Below are 15,725 nucleotides of genomic sequence, written 5' to 3'. Positions count from 1 at the left end.
GGGTAGTATAGGCATTTTAACAATATTTGCTCTCCCAATCCATGAACATTGAACATTTTTCCATTTCTTTGTGTCTTCTTCAGTGTCCTTCATAAGTGTTCTATAGTTTTCAGAGTATGGATCTTTCACATCTTTGGTTAGGTTTATTCCTAATAAACCTAATTATTATACCTAATTGTTTTTTGGTACAGTTGTAAATGGGATCGATTCCTTGATTTCTCTTTCTGCTGCTTCATTATTGGTGTATAGAAATGCAACCAATTTCTGTACATTGATTTTATATCCTGAGACTTTGCTGAATTCATGTATTAGGTCTAGCAATTTTTTGGTGTTTTTTTTTTTTTTGGATTTTCTACATAGAGTATCACATTCTCTGCAAATAGTGAAAGTTTGACTTTTTTCCTTGCCAATTTGGATGCCTTTTATTTCTTTTTGTTGTCTGATTGCTGAGGCTAAGACTTCCAGTACTATGTTAAATAGTAATGGTGCGAATGGACATCCCTATCTAATTCCTGACCATTTAATTAAAGTTCTGTTTTTCTCCATTGAGGATGATATTAGCTGTGGGTCTTTCATATATGGCTTTCATGATGTTGAGGTATGTTCTGTGTATCCCTACTTTGTTGAGGGTTTTTTTTTTTTTAAATCAAGAATGGATGCTGTGTTTTGTCAAATGCTTTTTATATGTCTATTGAGAGGACCATATGGTTTTATCCTTTCTTTTATTTATGTGGTGTATGTTAATTTGCAATTGAATCACCATTGCAGCCCAGGAATAAATCCTACCTGATCATGGTGAATAATTCTTTTAATGTACTGTTGAATTCGATTTGCTAGTATCTCGGTGAGAATTTTTCCATCCATGTTCAGCAGGGATATTGGCCTGATATTCTTATTTTTAGTAGGTTCTTTGTCTGGTTTTGGAATCAAGGTAATGCTAGCCTCCTAGAATGAGTTTGGAAGATTTCCTTCCATTTGTATTTTTGAAACAGTTTGAGAAGAATAGGTATTAACTCTTCTTTAAATGTCTGGTAGAATTCCTTTGGGAAGCCATCTGGCCCTGGGCTTTTGTTTGTTGGGAGATTTTTGATTTCTGATTCATTTTATTTGCTGGTTATGGGTCTGTCCAAATTTCCTGTTTCTTCATGTTTCAATTTTGGTAGTATGTTTGTTTCTAGGAATTTGTCTATTTCTTCCAGATTGCTCAATTTTTGGCATATAATTTTTCATAACATTCTTTTATTATTGTTTGTATTTTTGTAGTGTTTGTTGTGATCTCTCCTCTTTCATTCATTATTTATTTGGGTACTTTCTCTTTTCTTTTTGATAAATCTGTCTAGAAGTTTATCAGTTTTATTCTTCAAAGAACCAGTTCTTGTTTTGTTGATCTGTTCTACTGTTTGTTTGTTTCTATGGTGTTTATTTCTCTAGTCTTTATTATTTCCCATCTTCTACTGGCTTTGTCTTTATTTGCTGTTCCTTTTCTAGCTGCTTTAGATGTAAGGTTAGGTTGGGTATTTGAGACATTTCTTGCTTCTTGAGGTATGCCTGTATTGTAATATACTTACCTTGTAGGACCGCCTTTTGCATCCCAGTGGTTCTGGTCTGTCATGTTTTCATTTTCATTGGGTTCCATATATTTTTAAATTTCTTCTTTAATTTCATGGTTAGCCCATTCATTCTTTAGTAGAATGTTCTTTAACCTCCATATACTTGTGGTCTTTCCAAATTTTTTCTTGTGGCTGATCTTATAGTGTTGGCGTCCTAAAATATGCATGGTATGATCTCAATATTTTTATACTTGTTGAGTCCTGATATGTGACCTAGTATGTGATATACTCTGGAGAATATTCCATGTGCACTTTAAAAATGTGTATTCTACTGCTCTAGAATGATATGTTCTGAATATAACTGTTAAGTCCATCTGGTCCAGTGTGTCATTCAAAGTCATTGTTTCTTTGTTGAGTTTTGGTTAGATGGTCTATTGTTGTAAGTGGCATGTTAAAGTCCCCTACTCTTATTGTATTATTTTCAGTGAATTTCTTTATGTTTGTTATTAATTGATTATTATATTTGCATACATGCAAGTTGGGAGGCATAAATGTTTACAGTTGTTGCATCTTCTTGTTGGATAGACCCCTTAATTATGATATAGTGCCCTTCTTCATCCCTTGTTGCAGTCTGGTTTAAAATCTACTTTGTAAGATATAAGTATTTTTACTCTGGCTTTCTTTTGACATCCATTAGCATGATAGATGGTTCTCCATCCTGTCAGTTTCAATCTGCAAGTCTCTTTAGGTCTAAAATGATTTATGCTCTTATAGACAGCCTATAGATGGGTCTTTCCTGTTTATCCATTCTGATACCCTGTATATTTTGATTCATACATTTAGTCCACTTACATTCAGAGTGACTATTGAAAAATATGAATTTATTGCCATTGTGTTACCTGTTAAGTTGTTTCTTTACAGTTGTTTCTGATGTTCTCTGTTTCTTTCTAGTCTTTGTTGCTTTTGATTTCTTTCCCACTCAAAGAGTCCCCTATAATATTTCTTATAGGGCTAGTTTAGTGGTCATGAACTCTTAGGTTTTATTTGTCTGGGGAACTCTTTATCTTTCTTTCTATTCTGAATGGCAGCCTTTTTGGATAAAGCATTCTTGGCTACATATTTATTTTTTCCATTCAGCACATTGAATATATTATGCCACTCACTTCTAGCCTGCAAAGTTTCTGTGGAGAGATCTGCTGTGAACCCGATTTTGATTTGTCTTCCCTTGTAAGTTAAGGATTTTTTTTCTCTTGCTGCTTTCAGGATTATTTCCTTTCCTGTGTATAGTCTAAATTTTACTGCAGTATGTCTTGGTGTTGTCTATGGCTTTTGTTGATTTTGATGGGCATTCTCTGTGCCTCTTTTATTTCAATGTCTGTTTTCTTTTCCAAATTAAGGAAGTTTTCAGCTATAATTTGCTCAAATAAACCTTCTGCCCCCTTTCCCCTCTCTTCTTCTGAGACTCCTATTATATGAATGTTATTATGCTCAGGAAGTTGTTGAGTTCCCTAAGTCTACATTCGTGATCCAATATTTTTCTTTCCCTCTTTCTTTCAGCTTTATTATTTTCCATAATTTTATCTTCTGTGTCACTTATTCATTCCTCTGCTTCTTCCATCCTTGTTGCCAATACATCTAGTCAGTTTTTCATCTTAGTTATATAATTTTTTATTTTGGCTTTATTAGTTTTTAGGGCTTTTATCTCTGTGGTAAAGGTCTCTCTGGTTTCTTCTATGCTTTTCTCAAGTCCAGCTATTCTCCTTATGATTGTTGTTTTAAATTCTGGTTCAAGCATATTACTTCCATCTGTTTTGATTAGATCCCTGGCCATGACCTCCTCCAGTTCTTTCTTTTGGGATAAATTCTGCCTCCTTGGCATTTTGCCTAGACCTCTGCCAACTGTATGTTAGGAAACCCTGTTATATTGCTGCTCCTGATAATAATGACTGTATTAAGTAGAGGTCATATACTGTCCAGGGCCTGGCCCTTCAAGAAGTTGTTTTGGTGTATACTTTGTACACTCTGCTGTTGTGATTTGGCTACCCTTTCTCTCAGATCAGTCCTCTGTAGAGTTTCTCCTTGCTTGCAGTGTGGATTGTTTGGATCTTGTCCAGTGTGTGGCACATTTTAAGTAGGTATATTTTAACTGCTTGTTAGAAAAGGCTAGATTCTATTTCCCCTAGAGCTGAAGCTTTGCTGCACTCTATGATCAGTGGAATTGGTGTGGCTGGGGAGTTTGTGCTGGTCTTCTGGTGGAGCGGCCTACTGCACTGGTCCTCAGCATCACTTGCCCTAGTAAAGATGCACCTGCAGGGCACAGTGGGGTGGGACTTTGTGTAAATGGCTTGAGCCTCCACTTGGGATACTGTGTTGCTCACTGAAGTCTGTCCATGCTAATGTGGGGATGGTGTGGGGTGGAAATGTTATATTGTTCTCTCATCCCTGGAGAGAGGAGTTTGCACTCCTTTTTTAACAGCTGCTGTTCAGGAAGCCCTCATAGAAGAGCGAACAATCTCCCCTCTTTCTCTCTCCTTCTATTCTGAATATTGTGTCCCAGGCTTCTATCAGAACCCTGCCTTCACCCTTCTGTTTCTGAGCCATCTGTCTGCCTGATAGATCAGTGCTCCTGTGTTTTATCTCAAGTGCTCAGCTGGGTTTCAAAACTCTAAATTTTAGGAATCCTGTGCAGCAGTCTAGACCCACTCTGATCCTCTGGGGGAAGATCTTGTCACACTGTGGCTGGTGCTGGTTTGTCCTGGAAAAGCAGTCCCATAACCACATGGGGTTAGGAGTTTATGGTAAAGCACAGCCAAAGCTAACTGGCTTCCAGTTAGCTGCCTTCAATAGGTGCCTCTACAGCTATGCTAGTTAATGGGGCTGCTCAGTGGCCTTCTCTTTTGTCCCTTGAGAGTCAGTGCCATGTCTCTCAAATGCACTCCAAGAAGTGGAACTCTTTCTCCTATGCAACCCAGGGGATCCTCAGACCATGCTGTCCCCTCCTGGGCCTCTGTCCTCTTTTCCCACAGGAGCACCCCTAAGCCACCAGGTATGATCCCAGTGATGGTGTGGACTTCTAAAACTTTAGACTTTGAGCTCCACTTCTTGTAAAAACTTGAAATAATCAGCTCTTGTCCTTTCCCCAGTCAATGTCTTTGGAGAAGAGTTTTTCTTTTACAGTCCCCTGCCTGCTGCTTTCTCTCCTTTTCTGTCTTGTCTCTCTTTCTCCTTTGTTCATGATCAGGGCTCCCTCCCCTCCACAGCACAATTCTTTCCCCCCCCTAATCAGTTCTCCACAGCTTCCACCTTCCATGATGTGGCTGTTTTTCTCCCTCTGAGATATGCAGTTTGTTCTCTCAGTCTTCCTATCGATTTCTTGGATGTTAGGAATTATTTGTTATGTATTTGGCTATGTTATAAGGAGGAGGCAAGCATAGAGTGCCCCTACTACTCCACCATCTTAACTCTTCCCCTTCAAAATAATTATTGATAGGTATGTAATTATTGTCATTTGTTACTTGTTTTATAGTTTTTTTTGTAGTTCTTCTCTGTTCTGTTCTTCTCTTGCACTCTCTTCTCTTTTTGATGGCTGTTTTTAGTGAAATGCTTGGATCTCTTTCTCTTTATTTTTTGCATATATATTACAGGTTTTCGATTTGTTGTGTCCATTAGGTTCATATATAACATCCTGTGTTTATATCTGTTCTGTATTAAGTTGATGGTCACTTAAGTTTGAACATGTTATGAATGCACTGATTTTTCATTCCTTTCCCTCACATTTTAGGTATATGATGTCATACTTTACATATTTTTATTTTGTGAATCTTTTGACTGATTTACTGCTTTAATCTACCTATTGTTTTTATAAGTGATTGATCTTCTACTTTTATTATGTTTATATGTACCTGTGAGTTTTTTTCTTTTCCTTACCCTTACTTATGGTCTTTCTTTTCCAGTGAAAGTATCTCCTTTAACATTTCTTTTAAAGCTGTTTTAGTGGTGATTAATTCCTTTAACATCTGTTCATTTGGGAAACTCTTTATCTCTCCTTCTATTCTGAATATCCTTGCTGGATAGAATATTTTTGGCTGCCAATTTTTTTCCTTTCAACTTTGAATATATCATGCCAATCCCTTTTGATCTGGAAAGTCTCTTCTGATAAATCAGCTGGTAGCCTTATGGGGTTTGTTTTGTATATAACTGTTTTCTTTTCTCTTACTGCTTCTAAAATTCTCTATTATTTCTTTGTGCTGTTTTAATTATTATTTGGCATGGACCCCTTTGGGTTGATTTTGTTGGGGGCACTCTGTGCCTCCTGGATCTGGATTTCTGTTTCCTTCCCCAGATTAGTGAAGTTTTCATTTATTATTCTTTTGAATAAATTTTCTTCCCTCTTCTCTCTCTCCTCCTTCTGGATTCTTATAATGTTCATGTTACTATACTTATTGGTATTGCTGAGATTTCTTAACCTATTCTCATTTTTATTGTTCTTTTACTTTTTGCTCTTAAGTTTAGTTGCTTTCCATTACTTTGTCATCCAGCTCACTGGTTTGTTCTTCTCCTTCTTCTAGTCTAAGATTTATTCCCTTTAATGTATTTTAGTTTCTGTTATTGAGGTCTTTATCCCAGATTGGTTCCTTTAATATTTTCTGTCCCAGATCTTCTTGAATCCAGTGAGTGTCTTTATGACCATTACTCTGAATTCTCTATCATGCATATTGCTTATTTCCATTTCATTTAGCTCTTTTTCTGTGGTTTTGTTTTGTTTCATTTTATTTTTTTCATTTGGGACATGTTCTGCTATCTTCTAATTTTGTCTAATTCTCTGTGTCTGTTTCTATGTGTTAGGAATGTCAGCTGTGTCTCCTGCTCTTGAAAGTAGTGGCTTTATGAAGAAGAGGTCCTGTAGTGCCCTGAAGTATAATGTCCCCTATTTACCAGATCCTGGTGCCTCAGGAATGTTATCTATATGTGTTGCATGTGCCCTAATATTGTGGTTGAGATGTGTTTACCTTTAGTCCAGTTGTCTATAATGGCTCTCTTTGCCATTCGTTTGCAGTGTTTGCTCCCTGTGTTGTTAAGGAGCCAGTCTGGGACTGCATTGGACTTGAATAGAGTCAGAGCATATGTTTCCCAGAACTACAGTCAGCCTGCTGCAGAGCACTCTCCCTGTGTTGTCCCCTGAGAAGCTTTCGTTGATGGGCAGGACCTGAAGTCAGACCAGATGTCTACCCCCAGTCTGACTTTGGGGTTACAGTGATCCCAAGCTATCATGCTCTCTCTGTGCTGCCCTTTGTGAATTTTTTGTGGGTGGGCAGGGCTGGCAGTCACAGACCCTGGGAGGCTTATATTTTCCTATATTCTGATATTTGTGTCTTTTTGGTTTTTAAATGCTTTAAGGTTTTTTTGTTTTTTTGTTTTTTTGTTTGTTTTTTTTCAGTGATGCTCAAACTCTTGCTTTTTACATGTTCTCTTTGGCTGGATTAAATCTCATCACTCAGGTGCAGCAACTTACTGATATTACAACTTACTGTTTGTTATTTATGTTTTAACTTGGGAATGGTAGTAATAGAGTCAAAAACAATACCAAATTTTAAGAATTTTTTATTTGGAAAAAATAGAAAACAGATAATACATTTTAAGAAAACAGTTAAAATAAATATCTTTTGTGCCTAATAGAATAAGCTTCACTGTTACAGGATACCTTATTATCCCAATGATGTCCCCTAAATAGACATTACAGCATAACACATAGTCTCTAATTTCAGAAGACCTTAAAATTCAGTTAAATATAAATTTCTAATCCTATATAAATCCTTAGGTTGGACTTAGTTTTGTGGAAATAGTAAGAATGGATTATATAATAAGTATATGTTATAATTTTTGATATATTGTTGCAGATTTTAAATCATATCTATCACAGACATTTTAACTAAGACATTTTAGGGATTGTTTGGAGGAATGCGTTGATGTAAAATTTTTGTTTTGCTTCTGTCACATTGATCAGCTTAGTTTTCTGGGTTCTCTAGGAATGGATATCATATATTATTACAATAGACCAGAAGCTATACACTATACATCTTAAGCAAAGGTAATTTTTTATTCTCTAGTTTTGTATTTCATTTTATTGATATAAATTTATTTACTTATAATAAAAATAGTGTTAAAAATAATTAATGTAGTTGTTATTAAACCTTTTAGTTGTCTCAGATGAGCAGATGCTCTCCTGTGAATTAATTAAATTTTTGTTCCTAATGCCTTAAGTAGTCTTTTGTGAATAGGGGGGAGGAACAGAAAAAAATAGGGACTCACCTCCTGAAGATTAATTTATATGATCTTATGTTGTTGGCAGACCCGGAAGGACCTATATAATCAGGGCAGGCTATTGCAATAAGAAGTAAGTCTGTAACTGATTGTATCAGTTAGAGTTTGATGAGGGAGGCAGGACTACCAATAGGGATATGGAATAAGGAATTTAATATGGAAATTAGATTATATGCTTGTGCAAGCTGGTGTATAGTTTATGGAAAATAGTACTACTTATGTACCATCCTTTAGGGAGTTGAGAAAGTAATTGAAATAACTTTCTGTGGGGTTTAATTCTTTCATGGAAAACAAATTGAGAAAAATTGACTTAGAATTAATTTGTGACCTTCAATAGGATAGTTTCAGTTAAATTTTGGTTATAGAACTAGACTACATAGTATGAGGGAGAGATGGATTGTGAGAAATGTAAAGTAGTAAGTGTAAATAACTTTTTCAAAAATGTTTGGCAGAAAAAGAAGAAAGAGGCTCAGATGAATGCTTTTTAAGAAACAAGAAACACAGTTTTTTTTTGCCTGAAGGGAAGTTTCTTAGAGAGAGATGTATAAACAAATGATCCCTTATGTAAAATGCTGAAGAATAGCATTGAGTCAAAGAACAGTTAACCTACTCCTTTAGACAGAAGGGAAGAATATGATAAATGACAACTCAAAGATCTTCTCAGGTATATAAGAGGGAAAGTGAAAGAACTCACATTGCATTTGAACATCTTATCAGGACCATAAACAGTGGTAAGCATTATAGGAACTGGAGTTTAGGAGATGGATAGAGCATGTGTGTATTGTTTGGGAAGCTATTTGCATAATGATTACGACAGCATAATGACAATTAGAAATTTCTTGCAAATAACTAATATGAGAAATAATGAAAAGCAGAGCTATGTCTGTAGAGATAGGGCTTTTTTTCCTGAGATATACTGAGGTGGCAGGAAAAATATTAGCTAACATTGGATATAGTGATAGTAGAGATTTGGTTTGGCAGTGAAGGAGAAGGGGAACAGATCTGAGTCACGGGCAATAAGGGCTCAGTTTTGGAAAAGTTACATATAAAGTGCTTGTGGGATATTCCAGAAGTGTCCATTTGGCAGTTAGATTTAATTTAGAATGGGAGTATGAATTTCAAAGCCATCTATTTTATGTGGATATAAATGAAGCACCAGAAATGAACAAGATAAATGTGTAGAGATGGGGTGAATATTAAAGGTGAGAAGGAAAAACAACCCAGAATTGAATACCATGGAAGAAGCAAGGATCTAGATAAAGGGACTCATAAAAGTATATAGAAAGATATTTGGGAAGCCAGGTGGAAATGGTATGATTAGAGTTGAAGAGTAGATAGTTTAAAGAAGGGAAGTGTGGTCAACAGTATGTGTATGTCAGACTACTTTTACTTAACTTTAAACTGCCTTTTAGATTTGACAACTAGAGGGTCATTAGTAACCTATATGAGATCACTTTTAGTAGAGGATTCCCAACTAGCTAGTGTGGGTGGTCTGGTTATGTTACATTGAATTGAAGAGTGACCATGAGGTGAGGAAGCATACCTAAAATAGGATAAGTATAGGCAATGATACCAGAGAATGTTGAACTTCTGGTTTTAGTATCTATGTTTAGATTAATATGGCTTCTACTTCATTATGTGGGTAATATATATGCGTGGTAGTAAAATTTAGAAAGAAAGAAAGAATGGAAAATTCTCATAATCCTATATCTAGTTCATATCTTTGTAAATTTTACAGTGCCTTTTCTCTCATCTTGTAGTCCCTTCTTATTTTCCTTAAGGGAGTTCATTAAAATAGAAAAATTATTTTGAGTGCATATTGCTTTGACTATAAATCACATACATGTCAAAAGAAAATACTACCTTTATCGTGTTTGCAGACTTACTATAAAGGCCCTGATAATAAATATACCAGGCTTTGAGGATCATACTACTTCAATGAAAATTTATAAACTCTGCTGTTGTAGCTTGAAAGCAGCCATGGACCATACATAACTTAATGGGTGTGGCTGTGTTCCTATAAGACTTTATTTACAAAGACAGAGTAGGTCAGATTTGGCCTGGGGGTATTACTTTACTTTGCTGAGCACTGCTTTATATGCTTCAGAAAGAATAACTTTTAATATTCTCTCATTTTTTGAATTCAGGATGTTTTTAGCACATAATTTTATGGTTTATGTGTATAATCAAGGATTTATGAATTCATATCCTTCAGATGTTCAGGTAAGATTTAAGTTCTATATTTTACAGATTTGTAAAATCTTTTTTAATGCTTTAAAAATTTATTTATTTATTTATTTATTTATTTATTTATTTATTTATTTGTATTAGAGAGAGAGAGAGAGAGAGAGAGAGAGAGAGAGAGAGAGAGAGCAGGGAAGGGGCAGAGAGAGAGAGGGAGACAGAGAATTCTGTGCCATTAGCACAGAGCCTGATGCTGAGCTCAAACTCACAAACATTGAGATCATGACCTGAACCTAAATCGAGTCAGACGCTTAACTGACTGAACCACCCAGGTGTCCCTAAAATCTTTTTTACATTGAATGTATGTTTTCCTAATACAGAACACTATTCATAGATGATATAGTTAAGAATCCATTTATTGCCTCATTTCCCTCACTATTAGGTCTTCCTGAAGTCTTAGTAAATTAAAGACAAACTTGATGGGGGCGCCTGGGTGGCGCAGTCGGTTAAGCGTCCGACTTCAGCCAGGTCATGATCTCGCGGTCCGTGAGTTTGAGCCCTGCGTCAGGCTCTGGGCTGATGGCTTGGAGCCTGGAGCCTGTTTCGGATTCTGTGTGTCCCTCTCTCTCTGCCTCTCCCCGTTCATGCTCTGTCTCTCTCTGTCCCAAAAATAAATAAAAAACGTTGAAAAAAAAAATTAAAGACAAACTTGATGGACTGAGGCTTTTACTCTACCTAGAATATAGGCACCATTTATTTAGTTTATTTATATTTTATTGAATAAATTAATATAAATTAAAGACTAATAGAAGCAAACACAAATATTATTGGACACAAAATCATACATTTTAAAACTTTTTTTAACCCTCATCCTATCCATCAATAAATTTAATTGATTCTACCCAGAATCCATCCTCTTCCTCTGTCTCCATCCACTGATACCACTCTTTTCTTATTACTATAACTTCTTGAATAATCTCCTTGTTTCTATACCTTGCCCATCCCCTCAGTTAGTTCTCAACATGGCAACCAGATAGATCATATTTAAAGCCTAGACACATTATGTTGTTTTTGTGCTCAGAACCCTCCATGGTATGATCTCCTATTGTTCACAAAGTGAAAACTGAAGTCATTTCAATATCCTACAGCTTTTACACAATCTGGTCCTCTTTGCCTGACTTCATCTCCTGTTACTGTCTACCTTGTTTATTCTGTTCCAGTTATATGGGTCTCCTTGTTCTTTAACATACCAGACATGTTTTCCTTTCAAGATCTTTGTACTTTCTATTTTCTCTAATCCATATTGTTCTCTTTCTCAAGATTTCAAGATTCCCTTTCCTTAAGGCCTTTGTTTAAAATTACTCTATTAGTCCCTGACTACCCCCTATTTTAAATTGAACTCTTAACCTTAGTACTCTCTTACTTTATCTGTTTTATTTTTCTTCATAGTGATTATCAATATATGATGTGTCATATATTTTATCTATTTGTTTCATTTTCTGTTTCCCCAGTGCATATAATTTTCATGAGAGCAGGGAGTTTCATCTGTTTTTTTTTTTTTCACTGATGTATCCCCAGTGTCTAGAAAAATGCCTGGCACATGGTTAGCATAACAAAAATTTGTTGAAAGATTGAATTTGGACACCATGTCACTTCACTTTTATTGGATAGGACCATCAGTTTCTTTTTCTCGTTCCTTCTTCCTCCCCTTAGTGTCAGTATAAAGCAGTGTTTTAAAAAGAAATCTTACATTGGTTTCCACCAAAATTTATCTACTGTGTCTTGGAAATTATATAATCTTCCTTTTTTTTTTTTTCCCCTCTCTGTGATGATGTTTGATGTATTTCTAGCTTAATTGTATTGTGGTCAGAGACCAAACTTTGTATGACTTCAGCTCTTTAAAATTTGTTGTCTTGCTTCATGGCTCAGAAGTTGATTTCATTTTTGTAAATGTTCCATGCTCTTTAAAAAGAAAGTGTATTCTTCAGTTTTTGTTCTACTTATATTAGGTTGCTAACATGCTGTTTAAATCTTCTGTAGATTCTGAATGCTTGATTTATCAGTTACTGACAAATGTTATCTTTTAGTATGATGATGCATTTCTTTATTTTTATTATTCTTTCAATTTTGGGCTTATGTATTTTGAAGCTATATATTAAGTGAATACAGATTTGGAATATTTGTATCTTCCTGGCCAGTTGAAATTCTTTTCATTATGAAATGTCCCTCTTTATCACTAGTAATGCTTCTTGCCTTAAAGTCTTCATTTCCTGTGTTAGTATAGGTCCAGAATCATCCTTTTGGTTTGTGTTGATATGGTGTATCTTTTTCTAGTTCTTTAATCTTTCTCTGCCTTTAAATTTTAGGTGTTTCTTTTTAGCAGAATATTAGATTTTTAAAGATATTCAGATTCATAATCTTTGTCTTTTTTTTTATTTTTTTTCAACGTTTTTTATTTATTTTTGGGACAGAGAGAGACAGAGCATGAATGGGGGAGGGGCAGAGAGAGAGGGAGACACAGAATCCGAAACAGGCTCCAGGCTCCGAGCCATCAGCCCAGAGCCCGACGCGGGGCTCGAACTCACGGACCGCGAGATCGTGACCTGAGCTGAAGTCGGACGCTTAACCGACTGCACCACCCAGATGCCCCCATAATCTTTGTCTTTTGATTGATGAGCTAAATTTATATATTAGAAAGTAATTTAACATAAAATATGGGTAGCACTTTGCAAGCAGGGTATAAAATAATAACCTCAAGTATTCATCAGAAGAGTAGTTAATATAGTGAAAGTGACAAATAGAGGGAAACTTTCTGAGTGTCACTTTATTCATATTGATATAAACCATGTAGCCTGTGAAAATACTCAGAAAGTTCTGGCAAGTATAAAAATAAGAAATCATTAGAAAGTTTTGTTAATCCTAAGTAACCACTTTTTTTTTTTCCATAGGCTCAGTGCTATTACCAGGGGTATGTTGAAGGATATCCCAATTCTGTTGTTACACTCAGCACGTGCACTGGATTGAGGTTATTTATTTTCTATCATTGATATGTGAACACTATAGTTAATGATTTTTGGCTGCAGTGAATTTGTTATGTTTATATTAAGTTTGGAGCTGGAAGAGGATTCCCATGTGCAATGATATCCTTCAGTGAACATCTTTCTTCTCTTGTATCTCTTCACGTTCCTTGCTGACTAGAGACATTTCTAACTTCCTTGAAGGTTTAGATTTCCTAGTTTCTTTAATCTATATCTTATTTTTTCTTTACTACAGAAATTACAACTGAATGTACATGACTAGAGCAAGTTGGAAGAGCTGTTTAGGATAACTTAGTTTTTCAGCAAATAATATTTTTGGTACTATGATATATCACCTACTAGCCTCGTGTTTGGAGATATAAAGATAAATAAAGATAAACAATCTTTTTCTTCAGGAAAATCACCTTCAGGGAGAGGAGACAAATTCTATATACACAAATAGTTATTAATATAGTACTCATATTTTTCTAATAATATCACTGTCTTAAACTCTAAGAATTGTAGGGTTTCCTCCTTAATGCCTAGAGTTTTCCATTCTGTCAGGAAATTCTTCACCTTCATTTTGTAGTATAAGCTCCTTATTTTCACAAATAAATGTTCTTCGGTACTTGTTATATGGAACCCTGAAATTTGGTTTTTGGGAAGTATCTTACTACTTAGCTATTGAAATATAATCTGTTTGCAGGAAATAATAGTTATGAAAGCTGTTTACTCTTTTTTTTTTTTTTAATTTTTTTTTTCAACGTTTATTTATTTTTGGGACAGAGAGAGACAGAGCATGAATGGGGGAGGGGCAGAGAGAGAGGGAGACACAGAATCGGAAACAGGCTCCAGGCTCTGAGCCATCAGCCCAGAGCCTGACGCGGGGCTCGAACTCACGGACCGCGAGATCGTGACCTGGCTGAAGTCGGACGCTTAACCGACTGCGCCACCCAGGCGCCCCAAAAGCTGTTTACTCTTTTTTTTTTTTTTTTTTAATTTTTTTTTCTTTTTTTTTTTTTTTTAAATTTTTTTTTCAACGTTTTATTTTATTTTTTGGGGGACAGAGAGAGACAGAGCATGAACGGGGGAGGGGCAGAGAGAGAGGGAGACACAGAATCGGAAACAGGCTCCAGGCTCCGAGCCATCAGCCCAGAGCCTGACGCGGGGCTCGAACTCACGGACTGCGAGATCGTGACCTGGCTGAAGTCGGACGCCCAACCGACTGCGCCACCCAGGCGCCCCAGCTGTTTACTCTTTAAACTCATGTTTTTAATTCTTATTCAGACTGTGTACTTAATGAAAATACATGTATTTTCATAATTACTGCTAAATTTTATTTTTATAAATAAAATTACTCATTACATATAGTTTTGTTATATAAGCAATATAAGCAGTTTTCAAAACCAACACAAGACAGAGAGAAATTCATTAAGATTTCTATTTACTGTTGCTTTCTTTAAGTCACTGACTTGGAGGACAGGGAATTTCTTGATCACTGTAATGCTGTATACTTATATACCTAGCAACTGATTACATAATTTCTTCTGCCTTTACAACTAGAAAGAGAATGAAATGAAAAGTTAGTTTTGTGGATTGCAGGAGATCCTTTGTCTCTTCAGAGTTATCTCCAAAATGTAAAGAATTTGGCTAAAAATACTGAGCTCAGAAACATTCTTTACCATCCTCCTTCTTCTTTAGGATTCTGTCAGAATTTTATCATATAGAATTGATTGAAAGCACTTAACATTTTTATCCATAATTTTACAGAGGAATACTGCAGTTTGAAAATGTTTCTTATGGAATTGAGCCTCTGGAATCTGTAGTTGAATTTCAGCATCTTATTTATAAATTAAGGGATGGAAACAATGAATTTGCAGCTCTTACCAAAGATAACCAAGGCATAGAACAAAACCCAGTGGACTATAACATTATTATAAGTGAAAAAGTGAGTTTGTATGTGTTGTTTTTACTACTTTCAGGGAAATTACTGCTTTTATTTATGTATAAGAGAAATGTATTAACCTATTGTATAACTGTAGCAAATATTCTTTCCTTGAGAACATACTCATCTTTCCTTAAAGTTAAAATTTCCTTTGAACCATACATTGCCTTTTTCTCCTTGCATCAATTGATCATTTACTTTTTTATGACCCATTTTTATTTTAATTCTTATTTTGTTACATATTAATAACTTTCTAAAAATTAACTAGTGTGTATTCAATATAAATTTAATTTAGTTCAACTCCTGACTTTGTGTCTGTATTCCTGGAAGTTATTTAATAAGGACAGTGTTTATAAAGATTGCATTCATAAATAAGGAGTCAGCATTAAATTATATCTATAATTAAAATTAAAATGTTGAAAGCAAGATTGTTATGTATAGCCATGTAAATTGTTCCAGTGTTCACCTTGTATACTTTCATTTTTTAATTTTCATAAAAGTAATTGTGAAATAAAATTTTTTTCTAAGTAAATGTGGCATAAATATGCATAGTTTATAAAAGACATATATGGCAGTGTTAGTTGTTCCCAGTGCATGTTTTTCCATCTTCTTTCAGTTTAAAAAAACAAATAAAACCCCTCACAATTTAGCTGGGCATGTGAAAAAAGACTACATTTTTCAAACTTCCCATGTATCTACATAGGGTCA

The 15,725-nt window shown here is 35.2% G+C and overlaps 1 protein-coding gene across 6 annotated transcripts in view; it reads left to right on the top strand.

The window, feature by feature from the left end:
• ADAM32 (ADAM metallopeptidase domain 32) overlaps positions 1–15,725 on the top strand; it is a 184,825-nt gene that overhangs the window by 15,354 nt on the left and 153,746 nt on the right. For 5 of the 6 annotated variants that reach the window (XR_007151363.1, XM_047854776.1, XM_047854775.1 and 2 more), the window contains 4 exons: positions 7,577–7,638; positions 10,019–10,094; positions 13,004–13,080; positions 14,843–15,020. Coding sequence is in view for 5 of the 6 variants with exons in the window: in XM_047854776.1 (XP_047710732.1) it covers positions 7,577–7,638; positions 10,019–10,094; positions 13,004–13,080; positions 14,843–15,020 (393 nt within the window). In the remaining variant the exon portion in view is untranslated. Of the gene's footprint in view, positions 1–7,576; positions 7,639–9,053; positions 9,074–10,018; positions 10,095–13,003; positions 13,081–14,842; positions 15,021–15,725 lie in introns of those variants that run through there. The other variant, XM_047854778.1, reaches the window with a different exon arrangement.

The sequence above is a fragment of the Prionailurus viverrinus genome, chromosome B1 (assembly GCF_022837055.1).
Source record: "Prionailurus viverrinus isolate Anna chromosome B1, UM_Priviv_1.0, whole genome shotgun sequence".
Lineage (NCBI taxonomy): Eukaryota > Metazoa > Chordata > Mammalia > Carnivora > Felidae > Prionailurus > Prionailurus viverrinus.
This window is presented reverse-complemented; position numbering and strand designations above follow the sequence as displayed.